General features: G+C 29.6%; 1 protein-coding gene across 1 annotated transcript in view; it reads left to right on the forward strand.

The window, feature by feature from the left end:
* The window catches only part of LOC142321934 (solute carrier family 35 member F5), a 48598-nt gene that overhangs the window by 22808 nt on the left and 1257 nt on the right, over positions 1–24533 (forward strand). Inside the window, exons 4-8 of the mRNA XM_075360463.1 lie at positions 7298–7411; positions 11619–11954; positions 14355–14508; positions 17605–17764; positions 23760–24005. Coding sequence (XP_075216578.1) covers positions 7298–7411; positions 11619–11954; positions 14355–14508; positions 17605–17764; positions 23760–24005 — 1010 coding nt within the window. The remainder of the gene's footprint in view (positions 1–7297; positions 7412–11618; positions 11955–14354; positions 14509–17604; positions 17765–23759; positions 24006–24533) is intronic.

Consider the following 24533-nt stretch of genomic DNA (forward strand, 5'->3'; position numbering starts at 1 on the left):
GCTACATTGGTATCAATTCATTTAGATTGTTGAAAGAAAATTTGAATAAGTAATCTCATGAGGCATTAATGATATATATATATATATATATATATATATATATAAAAGAAGAAATACATCTCTTTTATTGATAAAAAAAAGTATTTTTATTTTTTAACACTGTTGCACAGTTTTAATCAAGATTAATAACATTTTAGCGATCAAAGGGCTTGAAAAAACCTTATCATTGTCTTCTGTTTAAAATAAAGAATCTGTGTTATAACAATTTATCTAATTTTTTAAAACATAACAAGGCTGTTACTGTAAAAAGTGTTACTAAAGTTATCTTATCTTCTACTATTGAGGTGTGTCAGTAGAGATACACTATTTTTCCAGGATGATTTGTTTAAAGGAAAAGATCTTAAAGAATTTTTACATAAAAAATACTGTATGATGTTCTCATAATTAAATAATTCCTCAATAAAGATTAACAAAATAGAAAGTAATATAAAGCTAGTGTAAATTAGTAAAATACCCTATGAACCAGTTCAGCTTGAACGGTTAACACGCCCTAAACCCTTAACTTTTTAACTATTCATTTTGGAAATGAAAACAAATTCTGTTTTCCTATCAATGTAAAGAGAATTTTGAAGGCTCTACCATTTGAGCACCTTATATTTAAGTAAGTGGTACACTATTTCCAGTCATTATAAAAAATAATACTAAATAGTCAGTTTATACACAGGTGATTCATTTGTTATTTGCGCTTTCTGAGCTCATTTTACTAGCGAAAATAATGGAAAAAGTTCAGTATAAACAAAGTCTGGAAATGCCAGACTTGTCATTAGCAAGTTGTGGCTAGCAAAAACTTTTGCCCTGTTTTCTCAGCAAAGAGTGAAATAAAACCTTACTGAAACTCTAGGAACCCAAATTAAGGGGTAAACTTGATGGTTTGTTATGGTTTTTGACCTGACAGATTGAGTAAAACAGATTCCAGAACCATGTCTCCAGTAGTTTTTATAATATCAGATGTAAAACAGAAAGATTTGTTGTCTAAAAACACATTTTTTTTTACATCTGTAGTACAAAAACTTTGTTAAATAACCAATAAATGCATGAAGTTTATTATCAAAACTTGTAGAGAATTAATTTAAAATAGTAAAATAAAAAACAAATACAAATTCAGAAATGTGATTTTATTACTTACACCACTTCTGTATTGAAACTTCTAAATCTTATCAACTGTAGAAGTAAAATTAACATACATACAATTGATACAGTATTAGAAAAATAAAAATGTAATTGATGTATTTAATAAAGTTTAGTGTATTAAAGTTAATCAAATTTATTATCAAAAATTGTAGAGGATTTAATTCTGAGAAAATTAATGTAAAATAGCCCAATAAAAAAACAAATACAAGTTCAAGAAATTTGATCCTATTACTAACACTTATTGTATTAAAATCTGTACTTTTCAAAAGTCTGTCCTTGTACTTTTATTTAAATAAATACAGTATTTTATTAAAATACACAATACTTTTCAACCTACCTCACACAAAAAATCGAACGATGTTAAAATAGGTAGGTGGTTTTGGTGGCCAGGAGTGTGACTTTTTTTTAAATCCCATCCCCCTAGGACCGGACCCGCTGCAGAAGCACACTCGGTCCTAGGGGTGCCACTGCCTCTAACCTTCCGGACAACCATGCCAAAGCCAGCTATGCGGTCCCCAGCACGGGGTACCACCCAGTCAGCCGGGACTAGGTCTTCTCAATTGCCTGCCTCAAATCAGACGTCTTTACACTACTCACCCCAGGAGTCCCCGCTCACTCATTGGAAGTGCGACACCTCAGCATCGCATTCCTCATTAACGGGGCTATCCAGCCACACCCTACACTACCCCACTAAGTAATATCCTCTTCCTTTCCAACTCCCTCCATCGCCTTCCTTTTCAGAATGTTGCCCACCACATTACCAATTAGGTTAAAGTTTCTGAGGCTATGCAACATTGCCTCTATCACATTATCTGGTGTTATGGCCCCAGCAATAGCCAGCACTTTCCTCCTAGCCTCCTCCCATCTAAAACACCGTGTGTTCAACTGTATCGCATAGCCCACACGAGTGTGACCTGCCGTGGCCAATCCTTCAGTTTGGAAATTTCTCATTTAAGGATGCTGGCATGGCATGTGAGAAGTGGGGAGGTGCACATCGTGCTGAAAATACATATGAAAGTACATTGATGCTAGTGGAATATCTAATATCAGCGGCAATTTGTCCTTAAGAAATTTCAAATAAATATATAATAAAATATAAATATATAATAAATATGTTGGAATTTAGATATCCTAGGAGAATGAATGTTCCAGTTAACTAATCGTAAACTAGAGCACACCACAAATTGATGCAAAATTGGTGTTGGAAATTATATTCTATCGTATGTGGATTGACTTCTGCCTAAGTGTGTTCATTGCGAAGTTTATTGATCCCATCCCAAGCAAACAGCCTTGTCAGTGTTTGTAAATAAAATGAGCCTGTGCAATTGGCAGTTCATATTCTATCAGTTGCAATATTACAAGCAAGGAGAAGGATCTCTTTATTGAAATTTCATACTTGTTGATTATGGAAAGGATACAACTTGTTATGAAGTGTTCTTCACACCTTAGACTGGGAAATTTCAAACTTCCGGGAAAGGCAGCATGAATTATTATTCGGACTGTGTTGAGTAGCCTCTATAATGGTTTGGATAATGATATCAATAATGGTTTCATCAATATAAGCGTGATGATGGAGTTAATAGTCACAGTGAGTATTAATGTGACCCATTAATACAAGTGTACCCATTTGTCATAGCATGTGGAATGTTCCACTAATTGTTTTAGGATTTGAAACTACGTTTAGGAAAAGGTCTTGATTTTCTTCAGCAGCAGTAGCAGTTGCATTTTCATCACACACCCCTAAGATAAATACCATGTCAGTGTATTCCTCAGCTGTAAATAACAAAGGTATTGCTGCAGTATAACACCAATTTTTAAAACAATCACACACACATACATACATACATTCATGTAATTAGACTACACTGTACTGGCAACAATTCATAGCAGTAATATAGAACATCAATGCTCTTATGACACGACATAAAATGCATTGTTGGCAAACTAATTTTTGTGTTACCAGCTTACAAAATCATAATTATTCAAATTTTTAATTTGACAGTGAATTCGAGAAAGATACATAAACTTTATTGTCTGAATATCATTAGTTTTGGTTTTTTTATTTTACTAATTTTTTAATTTCATTTCTATCTTTAATACAACACTTTTTTTTATATGATTGTACTTAGAAAAACAAACTTGCTTTGTATGTGTATTCCCTTCATTTTCATATGGTAAGTGTTAGTAATAAAATCAAATTTCTTGAACTTGTATTTGTTTTTTATTGGGCTATTTTACAACAGTTTTCTCAGAAATAAATTCTCTATAACGTTTGAAAATAAATTTTATGCATTTATTAATCATTTATCAAAGGTTTTGTATTACAAACGTAAAAAGCATGTTTTAAGACAACAGATTTTTTTGTTTTACATCATATTTTATGAAAACTACTGGAGATATGGTTTGAAACCCGTTTTATTCAATTTGTCAGATCAAAACCCATAAGAAACCATCAAGTTTCCCCTTATTTATATGAATTTTTTAATTATTTTCACTAGTAGAATGAGCTCAAAATGCCTGTAATGCTATGTGAATATCATCCTGTACTTATCTTATATAAGTTGTCTGTTAAGGGGTTCATTTTTCATACTATTAAATGAACTTCCAACCAGGTTAAAGCCAGTATGGTATAATTTTTTGACCCAAATTTTGAAAATGTTAATATTTGGTTTTATGTATTTATTATTAAATAAAATAATGTATTAAAAAAATATTTTTATAATAAGTAAAGTTCTTATTGTCTGAGACTAAATATGACTATGTTAGTGATTTATTATTTTTTATATATGTTATCAGTGGATATCTTATCAAGGTTATTGATTCCCCCTCTGACATAAACCATAATACATCTTTCGTGAACTCCCGAGAAACTTAGAGAATCAAATCTGCCCAGTTATAATTAATGAAACTTATAATTACTAAAACTCTCTCTGAAAGAGAGTCTTTAAAGATACAGAAGCATTTTCTTTTTTAAGATCACAATCAAGGAAGACATATTTTCCTGTCTGAATACTGATGACAGAATAAATAATTATTGCCCTTAAATAGACTCATGTTTCTACAGGTGTTTCCAACATGGTTCATATGCATTGTGTGGTCCTTAACCAGAACAGTTGTAGGCAGTCTAACCCGAGATGTTAGCTACCTTTGAAAACAGGCACACCCATTCACAAGAATAGCAAAAAGTTAGACTTCGTAGGAAAAGTGAATAGTGGCAGCTCGCATGTAGGCACTGTGGAACTGTAGATCTCCCTATTTCCACTTGATATTATCGATATCATTTAATATAATGAGTCCTTTTTTCTTTAATTCTTTCTTTATATTTGTACAATATATAATCCTTAAGCTTAAAGTCAGTAGTCATCCCCCAGTTTATGAAAAAGATACAAAAATCTTTGAATGGAACTGTGCGCTTCACAGTTTCAGTGGCATGGTGTTTGGCTATTATGCGCATGTGCACATAGGAAGCTGCACGTGAGGCTGCAAGGGAGGGAGAGCACTGTCACTCCCACAGTGCCAACCCTGGCATGCTGGTGGAAGGTAGTTTTTTTTACTCTGCATGTTTATGGAACGTTCCTTGTTCATTCCCTTTTTTAGTTTAGTGGGTAGGAGGAGTATGAAAGTGATTAGTTGTTTTTTCAGTAGTAATCAGAGGATGGCAGAAAGCAAAGGCTCTTTGATTGCCAAATCTGTCCAAAAACACGCTGGAAGGGTGAAAGAGAAGGTAATTAGTAAAAACTAATTATGTATTTGTTTCTGTGTACATAGAAATTTAAATTAAGCACCATTGGACTGTAGTGTTTTTAAGCAGACATTTTATTAAGTTATTATCTAATAATACTAAAAAATATTACCTGTATTGACATTTTATTATTTATTTGGATAAATCGAATACGATTTTTAAGCATAATGTGTTTATAAACCTTGTACAATATTCTTGAATATGATAAAGAGTAGAATTAGATTATTATCCTGCTTCCAGCTATTCTACTTGATTCATTTTTTTTCAGTTCTTTTATTTCAGAAAACTTTAACCATGACCAAAAAAAGGCCAAAAAAAATTTTCTGGAGCAGAACCCCCACTAATTTTAGCTATGAGCCGCCACTGAAAGTGGAGTAACATAATTCCCCTGCTGTCATTACTGAACCATATATATTGTTATATGTAAACATGCTGAACTGCAAATTGCAGTCTGTATTGCTCTGTACACTCTCATTTCATTTAATACAGGAACTGACTGTATAATGAACGTAATTCTAATAGTAACTCTGAAGTGTTAATACCTCAGATATTTTACATTGTCACAGTGTTAAGAAAGTGTGAAACAGATAAACTAAAGCAACAAATACTGTATCCCTTGCTGCAGGAAACTGTGCATTGTATTCACTCAAAATCTGCCTCAATTGAATGAGTCTTGTCCAGTAATAAAAAAGAGGAGATTCTTAAGCAGTCCCTTTTCGTCTGAATTGGTGTCAAGAGAAGGAAACACTCTAGTTTCTGATAAAGTATGAAACTTAGTAAATGCTTATAACTTTGATTTACTTATAACTAACTATATACCTATGAACTTTTGTTCTTGTAGCAGTCTGTTGTATTGCTTATTAGATAATAGAGGGTTGGAGAATTTTACCCTGGAGAGAGTAGTGATTGCCTTTAAGTAAAAGAAAAATCTGAGTATAATGGTAGATCTTAGATTGAGAACAAAGTTGGAGATTTTGTTTGAAGTTGAATACAATTTGACTACTCCATGCAGGAAACTCTGTTGGAACATCTCTTTGCATGAAAGCATTGAAAACCCAGGAGCATAACCCAGTTAAATTACTAACAAGTCAAAACTGGAATTAACCTTTTCTATACCATAGACTTTTGTGAGTTTTTGGTAAAAGTTGTTGATTAAATATCTATAGCTCTGGTATGGTGGAAAATCACAGCATTCTATTATGAAGGAGAATGCTGAAATGCAGAAATGTATAAATAAGGCAGCATCTAGACTCGCTAACATGATTACTTATTCTCCTACATTGAAAATGTAGTAGGTCCCTTCCCAACATTTAAAATTAGTAAACTTATTGACTAAGAATTCAAAAAGTGACTCGTATTTCCTATAGATTCCTCTAGACTTTTCAAAGTTCATGACCAATGTTGGTTTCAAAGCTCATCAGTAATTTTACCTATAGGAAGCAAAGCCCTCTTTTATCTGGATGAAATTTTTCACCCAACTTTTTAGTGGGCTCCTGTGAGTCAAAAAAAATGCCTTCATTATTCACTTTCCCTTAGATATATCTGGTACAAGAATACACAAAGGAAGCACTATAGGTTGAGTTTTATTAGGACATAAGTTAAATATTATTAGTTGAGATTTGAAAATGACCTTGCCTATAATATATCTAATTCCTAATTCAGGGTCAGGTTGCAGTTTTTGAATGGGAAGTGTTCTGGGAAAATCATCACCCCTTCTGTGGCAAATTTTGGATTGGAAGTTTGTTTTAGCCTCCTTACCACAATATAAAACTAGTTCTTTTGTAGGCCTAGATAAGCTGTGAGCCCTAGGCTTTCACACCTCCAGGATTTTCAGTCATCTACCAAAACCACAAAAATTTGACTAGTAGCTGACTTTTGTTCTCCATATCTAGGAACTGAGTATTATTTTCTGTTTATCTGAGAGGGCCAGGATCTTATAGCATAGAGTTTTGGGGTGTTGTGAAGAAATCTCTTGTTCTCCAATTTGCACATTCCACTGCCATATAAAAAACCCCAGTCTAGAGTGATATTTCAGTTTTAAAGCCCTCAAAGTTTAATAGATAATCTAAGTGTTATTCACTTATTTTATTGAATCTTAGTATTTCATGGTTTTATTTATATGGACTGGTTTCATTTTCAACATAATTCAGTATGGTTTCTGTTTCAATTTGAATTGAAACAAATAAACAACAAAGTAAGAGATTGAAAAGAAATGAGTTAAGATTTTTATTTCACTAATTTTATGTGAGTACTCTTGAAAGAATGTTGCTAAGGTTAATTCACAGATAGAATGGTTGTATTGACTGCATTTTCTGCTAGTAATTTTTTTGATTTTATAAATCCTGACACTATTTTTTTTTTTAGAGTGATCCTACTTATGTGCCGATAAAATTTCCTGAAAGAAATGAAAGAAATTCAGGAACAGAAAGTGATGATTCATCTGTAAATAGATCAGTGAGGTTCAGCAAATTGGCTGAGGTATAACTTTATAAGTGATAAGTAAATTAAGTAAATATAAGTGATATTTTGTATGATCTCATATAAGTGATCATCATTACTCTCAGTTAAAGAAATTCTGACTGGGCTCTGTATGTAAGATGCTTCGCATGTATCATGACAATAAGAAAGAAGAAATAAATGGTATAAAACAGCAAATTTGTACAACCCTTTCTATTATGAAAGCGTGCACTGTTGTAACATATTAATGGAAAAGATTAACTAATATGTGAAATTGATCAACGAGAAATGATTTATTTGTGGGTTTCTAAGATTGAATTTTTATTCCTTTTTTTTTTTTCTTTATATGCTGCTGTCATAGTGGGACAGTTAGGTTCTACATGTGCAGTTTACCATTTTACTTTTATGATGATTCATTTGAGACATTAGCTGATGTATAACAATAACCTATGAATGTTTCCTCTACTAAATGTGCTTCAGAGCAATCGGTTGAACTATGTGGATCGTAATTTTATAATTAAATTTATACTTAGTTGAATGCACCCTTGAACTTTTTTTATATTTCTCAGTTTCAGTTATAATTTAAATTTACTTTTTTACATTATGTATAAATAATTCTTATTTCTGAAAATAAAATTTGTAGTCATCATATGAATAAAAACAGCATTGATATAAAATTAAATATACCTTTCATAGCAGTATTTCACTCTATTTATTCTATTTACATTGAGGTGTTATATCACTTCAGATTACTTTGCTACAGTCATGTTATGTAACTATCTTTGAGGATAAAAATTGTTTGGTAATGAGGTAACCATTACATGATAAAATTAATAATAATAGTAATATTTACAAATTTTAATGAATTGAGACTAATATTATACAGAGTGTTCAAAGAGTGACTTATGGAAGAATGTTTCCTTCTTTTGTTGATGGTTTAATTGAGGAAAAATGAGTTACATAATGCAGTAGACAATATTCATTGTCTCCCAGTGTAATAGATGTTCCACTTATGCCCATACCCAAAATGACTTCACAGAAAAGTGGTGTGGATGTATTAAACAAATCCTCCATCAAGCGCCTGTAGTCCTCCATCGAGAGACAGGGAGTATGGCAGATGCAGCCAAAAGTGGTTGACTGAAAGTGATAACACCAGTAAAGCTGATTGACATGCAAGCTGTATATTCCGTTAGTCCCAAGAAATCTGTGTGATGCCTATCTAGTCTTGTTTCTCCATTGGTAGTGGACACATGGCATTGTGCAAATGTTTAAAGATGCATCTGTACAGAATTCATGTTGTTCATGTATTGTTCCAGCAGACACTGGAAAACATGTAGCTTTCTGTCAGTGGTTCATGTCATTTATAATGCCAGAGGGGGAAAAACTTGATGATGAGTTTGGTCTGATGAAGCATGGTTGAAGCATGAAAAAATGTGTGCATTCATCAAGGTAGAACCTTGATGAATGCACACATTTTTTGTATGGAAAATCCACATCAGCTGCATGAATCTCTTCTGCACAGACAAAAAGTGGGTGTTTGATGTGCAATGTCACATAGGCAAATCTGCTTTGCATTCTTTCACGGCACAGTGAACAGTGAGCGCTACATAAAGATGGTGCAACAATCTGTAAACACTATACCTACAAACCAGCTAGAGTACATGTGGTTTCAACAGGACAGTGCCACAGCTCGCAGCCAACACTATGACTTTCTTGGATTAGTGTTTTCATGAACAAGTGATTTCGAAGAGGTTGTGGCCCCCTCAGTCTTCTGATTTATCCCCTTCTGACTTTTTTTTGTGGGAATATCTTAAGGACTCTATTTACAGAACTCATCCTCACACCATTCCCAAATTACAGAGCGAAATTGAACAATGTGTTACTGCAATTCCGTAACAAACGTTACGTTGTATTCAACTATGTGAATTGCATAATAGAGGGCACTTTCAACAACTATTGTAACTTACTCATTTTCCCATAAGGTTGCATCACTTTTTGAACACCCTGAACAATAGAATAATGAATAACATCTAATTACACTTACAGTCTAAGACATCAAATATAGACAAAATGGAATTAATTATTTATAAGGATTAGAAATGTTCAACAATTATGTTATTCTATAATCAGTTTTATATTTGTATAAAAAATAAATCTTAAATTTTAGAAACTATACTTCTAAGCTTTTAAAAATTAAACTATGTTTTAATTGTAGTTAATGTTCATAGATTAAAACTGGAATAAGTTTTCAGTATTAAATGAAAAATGTCTGCAGTTAATTTCAACATATCAAAACCTTTTTTAGGTTCTGTAAAATAGTTGAAAAATTGTCTCATACTTTCTTAATTTTGAATGTTGGATTGAGTTAAGCATTTATTCCGTAACATGTTTTCTATTTCATCGTTTTTATTACAAATATCCTCCTTTTTCTTAATTTTGTTATAATCTAGGATAAATAAGGCTATAATAGTGCAGTAGACTTGCAATGCATAATTTTTTTTTTTTTTTAAGTTTATTTTCTACCCTAAACATGCTTGCTATGAATATTTTTCCCTGCCTCAGAAGTTTTATTTTTGTAAAATGAAAGTTATATAAAAGATTAATATATAAAGTTATATAAAATTGCCCTTATGAAAGAAAATTTTCTCTGTCACATCACTCACTATAATATAAAATTTTTTACATTAAGCTGAGATAGAAATTAAGCTGGGTTGTACCTGCATCCCAATTTTTATAGTTGAAAAGTATAATTATTTGAAAATAAATTTTAATCATCATTTATAATTCAATAAACATATTTTAATAAAAGTAATGAAGTTTGAAAGTTTATGTAAAATGAGAACAATCACAAATTTCGCAGTATATAAAGTTTTATTTGAGTCAATTGTAACATATGATGTCCAGACTTTGTATAAAAAGAGTTGTACTTATCTGATAAGATTAACCCAGCTTCAGAAGAACATTCAGAAATTAGTAGTTGTTGATAAAATTTTAAATAGTTGGATATTCTGTTGAAATATGACACATATTTCAAAGGAATTCTACAGATCAAAAAAGATTATTAATCATCTAAAAACTTAAGACCACCAACATAACACCATATGTTGCCTTGAATGAATAATAATTATGGAAAGAGCTCACTCTTAATACCAAATAACTAAACTGTACAATTGTATTATTACCCTTTTTATTACCTATCTGATTAACAAGATAAAAAAAAAATAAAATTTATTACAGCTATAAATAATTAAAATTATTTAAAGTAATAAAGGGTAAAGGTTAAAATATTTTATTTTTGTAAGTGTTTTGCTTGTTAAAAAGACATTTTATAATAGTTGATAAGATTTACATGACTACTGTCTGGTTAATTTATTTTACAGTTCATTTTAAAGTCTATATTTGACTACTTTTATTTTATTATCTGTTAGTCTAAAGATGGTTTTAGTGTTCTTTATTATTTGCTTAGTAATATGTTACTTTTCTTTGGATTGTAATAGAATTATGTTGATCAGTAAAATAGCTTTTACATTATTGTAAGGACACAATAAGTCTTCTTGGCTTATCATGACCCTAAATTGGATATAACTTTGTTAAAAATAAATAAGTACAGTAATAGGGAACAGGAAATCAAAGATGTAACAATATTTCAATTGTATATTCAGTAAAATTTATTTTGGCAATGTAAATAAAAGAATATATGTAGAGAAGAATGAATTCAGTAGAAATAGACAAATAAACACCACATTAAAGTATATAAGAAAGGAAATTTCACAAAGTAATTTTGAAAGATATGAGGAAAAACTTACATCTGATTGATAAGTATCAATTTTGTTACAAAATTGAAAAGATTGTACATAAAAACCATTCAAAATAAACATTGAATCTTTCTAAATACTATATTATAACAAAAAAAGAATTCATAATTTGCCCTTACTACAAAGGGACTGAAAAGTACCTGAAACTGTAGATTTATAGGTTTAGCAAGTGAAGGATCAATGATGTCTATACAGACACCACCTGACAGAACTAGCACAATCTAGGTGTAGTTATCTTTTTTTGAAGTTTCTTTTTGGGAAATTTTCCTTCTCCCCCATGTACCCCTCTCCTCTGTCCTTGATAATTTCTTTTCCATTTTACATTCTATGATGGTTTCCTAGACCTAATGGCATTAAGACCTAATTGCTATACATTTTTAACTCATATATGTAAAAAAATAATTTTTTTACAGGTAAGGCATATGTCAGAATCTGATGCGACTGAAGCATTATTGGCACGTCTATCTTACCAAGCTAGTCTACGTGCAGGAGAAGTTGCGAGACGAGCAGCTTGTAAACTTTCTGTTGATCGAGTAGCTAAGATAGCTTTTATGTTTTGCTTGCTATGGTTTGCTGCAAATTATTCATTTCAGGCTGCTTTAGCAAAAACAGAAACAGGAGTTGTTACAGTGTTATCATCATCATCAAGCCTGTTCACTCTGCTTTTATCTGCATTGTTTCCTTCTAGCCTTGGTGATAGATTTACTCTTTCTAAACTAGTTGCTGTCGCAATCAGTATTTGTGGTCTTGTAAGTAATTTTAAAATAATTTTTAATTTTAAACTTCAATTAGTTGAATATTTATAGTGTAAGATTTCTGTATAACCCACCATTTTTAGTAAATATTCTTCAAATACTAGAGAAAAATGTTTTAAAAGTTTAATGATGTTATTTTAAAAAGAAAACACTAACTACACTTCATAGGACATTTATTTTTAATGTTTGGCAAAAGCTATTTTTTTTTTTCATGGAGAGTAAGTAGACATAAGCAGACAAAACTTATCCAGAATAAATTAAAAGAGGAATGAAAAAATATTAGCAGTGCCTTGCCAAACAAGCAAAAAGTAAATTTAATTTCTCTTTGTTAAGGAAAAAAAAGGTTCTTATGAAAGTGTTTTTTTATTCTCCCACTGAGTAAAATGTTAATAGAAATCAGAATATATATCACTTCATTAATGGTTTTTCTATAAAATTTAGATCATTTAAGTAAACAGTGTCTTAACAGGTAATCTAAAATATGTCAAAACATACTTATTTTGCATGAGTTTTTTAATAAGTTTCTATTTATATAAGTTAATTACGCAAGAAAAAACTTAACTACTAGTTTATACGGATTATTTGGTTTATGTTGTCTAGAAAAATCCTAATGTATTTGTATTTGAAAATCTCTATAGATTTAGTAATTTTTTAATTATTCTATCCTAAACTATAGGCAAGTAAATTGTTAGGCCACAGAAATATAAATAAATTTGCAGTTGAAATGGAGAAACTTGTTTTACAAGTCTTAATTTGAAGTCCTGGGTTCTAATCCAGTCATGCATGGCATTTACACACACTACAAAATTAATTTATCATCTAGGAACTGTAAGAGGGTGTAAACCCTCTATTACTTTGGAAATAAAGAAATGAAATGAAATTTTAAACTTCAAGAGGCATCGTTCAAAATTGATTTTTCTGGTAATAATAATGTTCACAATTCAACCAGTTCCAGTAGTGATTAGAATGAATGTGTCAATTGTACAGCTGAATATTTCCTGTACTTCAGTGGGCTTGTGCTAATATGTAACCATATGTTTGATTTACTTTATAGCTAGTAAACTTAGCAAGAGGTGTTTATTCTTAGGGATGACTATATATTCTTTTGATTCACCGGGTTGGTCTAGTGGTGAACGTGTCTTCCCAAATCAGCCAATTTGGAAGTCGAGAGTTCCAGCTTTCAAGTCCTAGTAAATTCAGTTATTTTTACACGGATTTGAATACTAGATTGTGGATACCGGTTTTCTTTGAACACCGGATACCGGGTTTCAATTAACCATACATCTCAGGAATGGTGGAACTGAAACTGTACAAGACTACACTTCACTTACACTCATATACATATCATTCTCATTCATCCTCTGAAGTATTATATGAACAGTAATTACCTGAGGAAAAAGAAAGGCTATATATTCTTTGGAAGTGAGTTGTGACTCATGCGAAGTTGCTATAACTGTTACAATTATGGCATTTAATATATATATATATATTTCACAACAACTGAAAGTGTATTGTACAGAGATCTCAAACAAAGCACTTATCAGTTTCTGAAAATAGTGAAAAGTCTATTAATTTGTTTGAAACAAATTAATGAGTATTAGGAAAATAAAACTTTATGTATTCACTTAAGGAATAGTTGTTACTTGTGAATATTTCCTAATCTGTTTGTTATCATTAGTAAAACTAATGGAATTTTAAAAAAAGACAGTATTCTGTTATACTAATTACAATTATTAATTGATGATTATATATAATAATTTTATAGATTCAGCATTTATTTATCAAGAAAATTGATCTGTGTAAAACTTATATATTAACAGTATGAGTGATTGTATTTTGTATTTACGTACAGAGATATTTTTAAATTAATCTTTATGAACTGGTGCACACAATTAATAAACAAAGTGGAAAACCTGGATGAGCAATTTACCACAGTGAAAATATTAAGAAAAGGTTGTAGAAATAAAGATTTATAAATTTTGAATTGCATTAGGTTTTCAATGCACAATTATTTCCAATAATTTCTGAGTCTATTATTCACTTTATGCTTAATTGATTAGATTTTGTTTTTGTTATAAGATTATTTTATAAGATAAAGTAAGAAATCATTGTATTTGTGACAGTTGTTTAAATTTATGTGCAAGAAACTTTACTGTCTGTCCCTAATTTAATGGAAAGATCGGGCATTAAAATCTTAATGATTTGTAAAAAAAAATTGTAAGATTTCACTGTAGTCTATATGAGGAAAATTGTGTAAATTAAAAAAAACTCATAACTCTGAATCTTTCTTATGAGGAATTGTACACTTCACCGTCTTAAATGTACAATCATGTTATATTTAACTATTTTTTTAATATAATTGTATCATATGTACATTTTTATTCTTATTTACAGGTGTTAGTTAGTTTATCTGACATGAACATGAAAGTTCATGTTCCAACTGCTGCTGTGCTGTCTATTGCCAGTGCTTTCTTCTATGCAGCGTACATTGTATTTTTAAGGCGAAAAGTTGATCATGAGGACAAAATGGACATTCCAATATTTTTTGGTTAGTTAATGAAACTTGATTGGATTATTTATTGTTCTATGTAGATTCCATTCATATTGATTCCTTAATTACCCTATGTTCTCCATATTATTTTATTTCTTATTAATGAGTTAAATGAATACTTAGTTTAAAGGATATACTTTTTTATATTTTTGTTTATTTATTTACTTTTTCTATTTATATGTAGCAAAAGTAAGGAAACTAGGATAGCCTATTCTATAGTAATCCTACAGCAATGGAAATATTATGATTTGCTAACAATAACAGAAGTATTATTCTATTGGTAGAAATAGAGTTTAATATAAGTACTCATATATAAAAGGATTAGTTGTGATGATAAATGTTACAAAAAATTAATATAGTTATAGAATATGAAGGCTAGGTAAGAGAATGAGAAGATAAAAACCTGATTTTAATAATCAATCATATGTTTTATATGAAGAAGAAGTGTGATACTAATTGTAAGTGTTTAGACATTTTTGACTATATTAGACATAAAAAAAAATTAATAGGAGAAGATTTGACAACTACTGAAAAAAAAATTAATTTGTTAGGTGATAACAATATAAAGGTTTTTGTTAAATAAAATGGACTGATAGTTATGTAGAAATATTTTCAATATTGTATTTGTCAGTGAAAGTTAAATTAAAATAAATTTTTAAATATTATATATGAAACAGGTAATGAAAATTGAAATAGCTTGCTTCTAATGTTGTTGAAATAGAAACATCCACACTCCATTCCAAAATCTTTGGACAAAGCAATAATTTTTTTGAAAAATTATGCTTTTTATTATCTTGAAAAATAATCCATCAACAATACACAGCTTGACACACTTTACCAAACTTCATAATAGCATTACAATAGCTCTCGAAAGAAATCTTTAATTCCTCAGTCAATTAGTTGTCATTGATGGTATTAAATCTCATTCCTTTTAGCTACAATTCTACTTTGGAAAACAGGAAGTAGTCAAGGGAGACAAATCCAGTGAGTATGGTGGTGGTGTTTTCATTATGTAATGTTTTGTGTCAAAAACTAAACTATGCTGGAAGATAAAACACAAATCTATAACGGCAAGGAATCATTCCTTGAAATCAGGAAGTTGTAAAACATCTTTATCATTATATGCATTTAAAATTACACAGAACGTTTCTGGTTTGGTCATGTTCAACTGACTTGCATTCTACATATTAATGTTTGCTTTCATGAAATCTGGACTAAATCATGCACATTTTTTTCCTTAAAATCATATATAAAATCTGCAGAATTTTTTTTTATATCATGAGTAGTTAATGTTGTTATTCAAGACATCATGTATCGTTTCTCTTTGACCACTTTGGCAGTAGCAGTAACATTGTATTTGGAAACTCACTGTGGACTACATCTTTCACAAATCCTTTAGTTTCAGAAACTTGCATATCAGAAAAATATGTGTGAAAATTTAGGTCAGTTTAACCCATTTAAATCACTTTCATCCCTGGAGGGTAACAAATCAGTTTTTCAAAAAAATTCTATTGCAACATATTAATTTTCCTTTACATCTGTCTCAAATTTTTGATAGAGAATAAGTAAGAGCTGCATGAAATGCCATTCCTTGACAACAGTCGAAATCAAGTAATTGCAGTAAAATCACAGTAACTTATAGACTGCATAATATTTTATTACAACAAAGAAGAACAGTGTTGTGCTTGTCAGGCTAGTGACTAGTAATGAACAGAAAATTAATCAAAATATTTATTCTAATGTAAAAAACTCCTCCTTGCAATAAATGAGTCTATCCTAGAACACATAAGTCCCCTGCCCCTTATAATGATTTTAAAATTGTTTTAGTCACCGCGGATAGTAATTATTTAACAAATAATTAATCTTAAGCGGATAATAATAAAAAAAGTTGTCTGATGCTAATTTTGTGATTTAATAGGAAATTCTGTGGCTTTGAATGTCTTGATCTTAATGAAGCATATGATAAGTGTAAGTACAGTTTAACGAAAGCATGTGAATATGCATTTTTTGTTGTATGTTAATGTGTTTTACTAACTCAATTCAGTTCAATAGCCATTAATGAATTTACAAATAGCTGCATTAGTTCTAATAATGATTAATGAAGAACATCTGCTCTGCCCACAAGCTAACATAAAACATAGTATTTTTGCTACTGATTGACCAGGGATTTTTTAGATTTTAATAAGTTATTCTGTAAAATTATATTTGTTTATTTATTTATAGTTTTAATTTGACATCTTCTCTTGATATTTTATGTAGCAGTTTTTAATTATTTCTCTAAAATAGTTTGCAATAATTTAACTATAATTTATTTACACTATGTCACCACTCTCCATAAAAAAGGATGTTGACAACTCAAGAAACAACTAAAAATGTTTGGAATTTTGAAGTTTTTCATTGTAAATGTTTTTGTTGTTGTTAGTACGCTAAATTCATGAACATTATTTAGTTACAGTTGGCAAAAACATTTAAAAAAATCATGGGTAATGAAACATAAACCATGTAACATTTTCATGTCAGGCTATAGGAGCCCACCTTTTTCCTAGTACAATAATTTATTAAATGATGTTTAAACTTATTTTAATTGTAAATAGTAAAAGTACATTAACTTTACACATTGTTATATTTATATAAATTTTGAATCTTCTTTTCAGCCAATTTTATTTGATATTACACTTTATAATTTACTTTTACTTTCATGAGTTTTGAAAAGTTTGCATCTTCTCTAGATGAATTGCCAAAAAAAAATCTTTTTAGATTGCCAAATAGCTGTTCTGGAGTTACAGTAATAAAAAAAAAATCACAGATAAAAATAATTATGCTGTTATAGCATCTTTATTGTATTTACTCATGCACACATTAACCAAAAGTATTTTTAAAGAGCTTGCGTTTGCATTTATTTAAATTTGAATTATTTATTATCAGGCCGTTGAGATCATATTTAAATTATCACCAACAATTGATGAACATTTTATGTTAATAATGTAGATAGCATTTAAAAAAAAAAAATTTAATTAAGTAATTCATAATATAATTCTTAACTGATTTGCATTAGCGTAAGTAATAAATAATATCATTAATTTTGTAAAATAGGTTTTGTTGGACTCTTCAATCTAGTTCTTCTGTGGCCTATGTTCTTCCTTCTTCATTATAGTCACTGGGAACAATTTGAATGGCCCAACCGACATCAGTGGACATTCCTTCTCATAAATGGACTTGTTGGCACTGTCTTATCTGAAGTTTTATGGCTTTGGTAAGTTACCAAAAATGTCATAACTTTTTTAAATTCTACAATTTTGATTTTAAAGACAGAAATAAGAGAATAAACTCAATGGGAAAAAATTTTTATATCCTGATTTGCAAGTTTTTCATTGTAGAATTAAATAGTTTGTAATTAAAAAATGTTTAAAGAATGAAAAATTTATATAACGCTTCTGTTGTCTACCCCAAAGTGTAATTATGACACAACAGTATAGGCCAAGCTATATTATAATTTGACATTCAATAAAACAACTGTCATATTAATTCTTTAATAGAATATCCTCCCTTAGTAGATAGAATATCCTAAGCAACAAACAATATTTAGGCATTTTAAATATGTTATATGATTATTTTTTAAAAGAGCCGACATATTATAATTTTTTACTGGTGGTATTATTGCATTATGTTTTATCTTGCTTTATCTTCTTGTGCAGAATTAATTTTAATGTATATATGTTTTAGTTAAGTAATCTTTATTGAAAAATAAACATTTTTTATTGGTCATATTATAGTTGTTTCAGTTATGAGTTGTTAGTTATGAACATTGATTATTTTTTTTCAAGTATGAGAATTTTCATAATAACAAACTTTATATTATTATTGTCTGGTTTTTTTTTTAAGAAAGTGAATGTTTCTTAATTTGATAAAATTGTTTAAAACATGTTTTATTATATTGTAATTTATTGTGCCAAAGTAACAAAAGAAAATGGACAAAATGTACAAGTAAGATGTGTCATTAGCCCCTAGACTGTCATTTATCCATTGTTACAATTGTTATATTGTATTGTTTTTTCTATGTCATTTAGTTTGATTTGCATCTTATTTTATAAGCTTTGATATAGACACCCAAGTTATGTTGGTTTTATATTGCAGATAATAATATGCAAAAAAAATTAACTAATTATTGTTTATTTAAAAAAATTTCTTTTTTTATTATTAATTCTCTGCACTAGCTTGAAGCTTGTGCCTTGGGAATATAAAATAGACATTTCTTAGGGTATGAAAAATGAGCCTGATTGAGATTTAAACCCAGGACCTCTAAATTAAAAAGTGAGATGCTACCATTCCATCACAGAGATGAGTTGATTTTGATTCGAATTTTTGTTGGCAAGTGTTTTGATGAAAAGAATTTTCAAAAAAAAGAAGGCAGATTGATCACATTCTACCCCATGTTTTTGTTGGGATACAAATTTAAATATTTTATATACATTTGTTCAGATTGGTTGTTTACAAATTTTACTTTAAAAATTAACTTCTACAAGATCTTAATGCATTCAAAAAGGAATGAATTTCATTATAACTATATTTAAAAAGTGTGTTATGTTCAGCTAGTTGATTTCCAACCTAAAACTAATCTTACAAATTACAAATGATACACAGTTTATAAAACATCCTGTTAATAAAACCCACATACTTTTCTTACGATTTATAAATTAAATAAGCATGTTTAAATTTCCAATTGCTGCAGAGAAAATAGAGTAATTTTTAAAAATCCTCAATAAATGTAAGGCATATTTTTAAAGGATGATGCATTTTGAAATAAAGACAAAATTAAAAAAATTTAACAAGCAATTATTTATGCATAAAAGCTAAATTTATTTACTACTTTTCTACGTAGCTGCCTTTAACTTAATTCATTTTTCATAGTGTTTCACTAGCTTCTTCATTCCCTCTTTAAGAAATTTCATCGCCAGCGATTTAAAACAGTCAATAACGCCAGTGTGAAGTCATCAGCATTGTCAAACCTCTGTGATGCAAGCCACTTTTTAGAGTAAAGAAAATAGCTTGGAGCTATGTTAAAAATAGGGTAAATGAGTGAAGATTTTCCAATTGTCTCACTGTCTGATTTGCTGTGTGTGGCTTGATATTGTCATGCAAAAACAAAATCCCGTAGGATAGCATCTCACATTGTTTGTTTTTTTACAGATCTTCTAAGATTTTTCAACATTATGCAATACATATTGGCATTGTCAGTAGTTCCACCAAGCAAGACACCCTTTTTGTCCCAAAAAAAAACAGTAGCCATAAGCTTCTTTACTGATGTTTTTGTTTGAACTTCTTCATTCTACGAGATAAGTGCTACATGACTGCTGCTATGTCTCAATGTTCAACTATGAAATCCAGATTTCATCTCTGGTAAAATGTTATCAAATAATTCATCTTCATTTTCATAACGCTGCAAAAATGCAGCAAGATATTTCTCCTTATGTGTGTTGGTTAACATCTTCAGACCCAACTGGCACATAAATTTTTTATAACCCAATTTTTCGGTCAATACTTTAATCGAAGGGTCATGAAACATCAAATACAATTATGACACAATGAAGACCTGGTTTTCTTGAATTTTTTTTGTCAACTTTTTCAATCAAATCATTTGTTTTCACTGATAGCTGGTTGCTATGTTCTTATCATGCATGTTTATTCGCCCTTCTAGAAATGAATGGGACCACTGTCCTACTTTAGAATCACTCATAATATTTGAACCATAAATTTACCTATGAGTTTCAGCTATAGAATTGTTTTTTGCCATTAAAAATGTGATTGCTCCTCGTACTTCACTGTTGGCAGGAGCAAAATTACAGCACTCATTATAATAGGATGAATGTAAATCTAACAACAAACTGACTAAGCTGTTGTTAGTAACAGTTATGCAAGTGCCATCTGTTAACATCATGTAAATAGATGGCAAATTTCAAACCTAATCTTACTTTAAAAACAGCCATGGATATTAGTTTGCAATAAAAATAGAGAGATGACCCTTGTACATTTGCCAACAACTGTTAACAGTCTTACAGTTGTAACTGTTTATCAAGTATAATATTAGTTTTTTAGATAACAAAAAGTATTTAATTTAAATCCCTATAAAATTTGAAAAAAGCCTGCACTGTACAATAAATTTTTATATTCAGAAAAATAAAAATCTATAATAGAAGGGGGTCATCTAATAATTAAACAAAACAAAATATCTGGAGCCAAAACAGTTGGTAAGATTATGATACGTTCATCAAGTTGGTAACCCTATGATGATTGATACCTGTTTCAGTAAAATTATTTTGTTTATAACCTCTAAATCTCATTTTACATTGGTGAGTCCTCTTGAAATTTGTGAATCAGTTGAACAGCATGCAATGATCCAATTTTTCCTTTCAAAAAGTTAAAAATTGCCTAAATTTGCTCTTATATTATGTAACAATACAATAAAGTTATATAAACTACAAAAACTTTTAGAAGTTGAAAGAAAAATTTAAAGACGGTTGGTTGAACTTCAGTGACTGATGAACACTATCCAACCTAGACTTTAATTGAAGTTTCAACTTCAGCGCTTGAAACTCACACAGACTATCTTATATGAGAGGACTGAGATTATATTCAAGATTACAGCTGAAAAACTACAGAAAATGTTGATAGTTCATAAAATTATCCCAAACAAGCTCAAGTATCTCAAATGCTTCACGGTATGCCCAGCCTTACACAGACCGGGCAACTCTAGAAATATCAGCAAATTGCATCAGAAAGTACTACTTCACCCGTACAGTCATAACTTGGCTCCATCAGATTTTTACTTGTTTGGTGCTCTTATGGAGATACTACATGGTAAGAAGTTTAATGGTAAGAACGTCAAAGAAAATTTGCTAAATGAACTCCAAAATTAAGGCAGAAATTTCTTTGCAGCAGACATAAATAAGCTGATTTACAGAATTGACACAAGTGCTTTATGTTGCTGGAGATTTTGTTGAAAAGTGAAAAAAATGTTGCATTGATAAATAAACTGACATGGATAAATAAATTGATTAAATAAACTGTTTTAATTCCAGAGCAATTTGCTCTTTAATTATTGACTCGTAGCCTTTTTATAGATAAAAATTTTGTGAACTAGCATAGCCAAAAATATTTAGAAAATATCTTGATTATATTGTAAATTTAATATGCACGTTTAACTTTCCAATTAAAGAGGAAATTGATCAGCTTTTAAAACCTCCTCAATAAATATTAATTTGTTTGTTATGGGGTTAGATAGGAAATCTTGTAAATTGTTAGCAACTGATATGAATATCAGTTATTCATATCAGAATAAGAAAAATAATCAACCAAATACACAAATATTTTTCCCCCCTTTTCTAGAATTGGGATTTTTAACAACATTTAACCGTGAAGTAATTGTAGCACCGTTCAGATGCAATTACTTAAATTATAGAAAATCTAATTTAATGAATTTAAAAATTGTTAAATTAACAAATATAACCAAACTGAAGTTTTTTTGTCTTTCCTGTAGGCATTTTGTAAATTCTGATTACCCAAAGATCCTTAAACAGATATAGATGTAAATTGGCAAATAACCTTTACATAGTTTCTTCTACATTTTTAAATGACCTGGTTAAAAATCTTTCTCATTGTCAGTATAATTATAAATCTTTTATCATTTAATATCCCTAAATCTAGTACTGTACCAAACTCTTCTTTCCAATATTGGTCTACATTGTCTTGTATAGTTATACTAAATCCTTCTGCTTTTAGAAAACCTTCCATTTCTCTCATATTACAGATTTCCACAAAATTAGTCGTAAGAAACATTCATATCCAAGTGGATAGACTTAATTTGATATTAAATCATGCTGTACATTTTCTGTACAGCTTCTGGCTAAGCTAACTTTCAATGACAAAGAGTTGAGTTAGATGCCATAATTTTTTCTTTAATTTTTTTTTTAACTAATAATTTTATATCTATATTTTGGGTTTTCACCCAAAGTATAAATTTTAGCTTTTGGTTAGTTTGTATTAATTTAGAGAAATCTTCTCAAAATATCACTTCGTGATTCACATCCTCATTTATTCACTACCTCACATCCATTTTTCAGAACAAAATACCTTCAGCTCATTGGAAGTGATCAGAATTTTTTGAATTGGAAAGTTTTTAAATTTTCATTGAAGTGAAGATTGATGTTGAGTAAAAATTAGTGTGTACAATCAGTATTGAGTAAAATGTATTATCTTATTCCGATAGCCAGACCTGTTTTAGTATTACTACAAGCATCCTTATTTGTGATCTTATATTATACATTAAATTTTTATGAAGATATGCAATCAGTAGAAAAGATGAGGAAAATAAAATAAAGAATTTCTATAAAAAATGAGATATGTTTTAATGTTGCTTACATTTTATTTGACTGCATATTAAAAATAAACAAATTATCCAGGGAATGTAAACTATTCAGAGGCAAAATTTATTATATAGTTCCAATAGAAATTAATAAAAACGTCATTAAAACATTTTATTAAGTGATATTTATATTGTAGAAAATGAGAGTCTTACCTTATTATGGGAACATCATGTAAACTGATTAAAAATCAGTTCTTCTGAAAGGGAGAACTTAGAATTTTCTTAACTATCTGAACAAAATGCAGGTACTGTAATAGCTCAAAATCAATAAATACAATTTCCAAAGGTGTCGGAATTTTCAGTTATGCATGTTTAATTTTTAATATTGTTATATTTAATGTATAATGCTGTTGAATTTTTAATTAAAATTTAATGTCCTTCAATTGAAGTGAAGGTTGATTATAGAATTTTTTGGTTTTATGAAACGTTTATAATGAAAGATATTATAACAATTTTATTGACTTGAGCTAGGACATCATTGCTTGATACATTTCATGTGAGTGAGAGTGAGTGTGTGTGTGTGTATGCATCTGAGGAAATTATTCTATAGTGTATGAAAAATGCTATGCCTGACTGGGCCAACCCAGGACCCTCGGATGAAAGGCCAAGACATTACCACTCCACCATGAAGATCGACGTATGTACATATTTCAAATGTACATTTACGTAAAGTACATATACTGAATGCACACATACATACACACACACACATGTACATTCATCCATATATGAAATTTTATGTGTGCATATCAAATTTTGCATGAATGAGATTTTTGAATAATGTATAAATAAAGGAAAAAGATTCTAATCCATTTTTTTTTTTACTTAGGGGCTGTTTTTTAACATCATCACTTATTGCAACTGTAGCAATTAGTCTAACGATTCCTCTATCAATGTTAGCTGATATATTTTTTGAAAAGGTTCACTACCCAGGTTTATTTTACTTGGGCTCATTTCCAATGTTCCTGTCATTCTTTACTGTTACACTATTAGCACACTATGATAATCATGATCCTGTTCTTGAGGGAATAAGAAGACTGTTTTCATGCTGGTGTGGTAGAGGAAGACCTATCCGGTAAGTTATTATGAAATTTCTAATTATTTATTTTTTTAGTTCAGAAATGATAGTAAATTTAATTAAAATCAAGGAGAATGGAAGATAGGTTGCAATCAGCTTAGCTTCAGGTCACCCACCAATCTCAGTAGCATCAAAAAATAAATAAGTTATAAATAAATAAGTTAATAAATAAATTTAGATATCTTTACTGTCATTTCTAGGTGATCAGTAGTTAAGTATATATATATATATATATATTTTAATATAAAAACATTTTTACAAGCCTATCTAGTTAATAAGTAAAATTTTGTCTTTTGTTATTAAGATATTAAATTTTAAATATGCACTTATTTTTTATCCAAGAAACTAAAATTTCTATTTGCTTATGTCATGGTAAGTATAGAATTCCTAGTTTAAGCCCTGAAAGTAAGAACTTTCTAAAAATCTAATTTGTTTTTCTCCAGAATTAGAAATTTTTTATGTTCTAAATTATAGTGCTTTGTTGTTATGCTAACACTCTTGCTAGTCCCTTCAACATCAGTGGAT

Source organism: Lycorma delicatula, chromosome 3 (assembly GCF_047948215.1).
Source record: "Lycorma delicatula isolate Av1 chromosome 3, ASM4794821v1, whole genome shotgun sequence".
NCBI classification, from domain to species: Eukaryota; Metazoa; Arthropoda; class Insecta; order Hemiptera; family Fulgoridae; genus Lycorma; species Lycorma delicatula.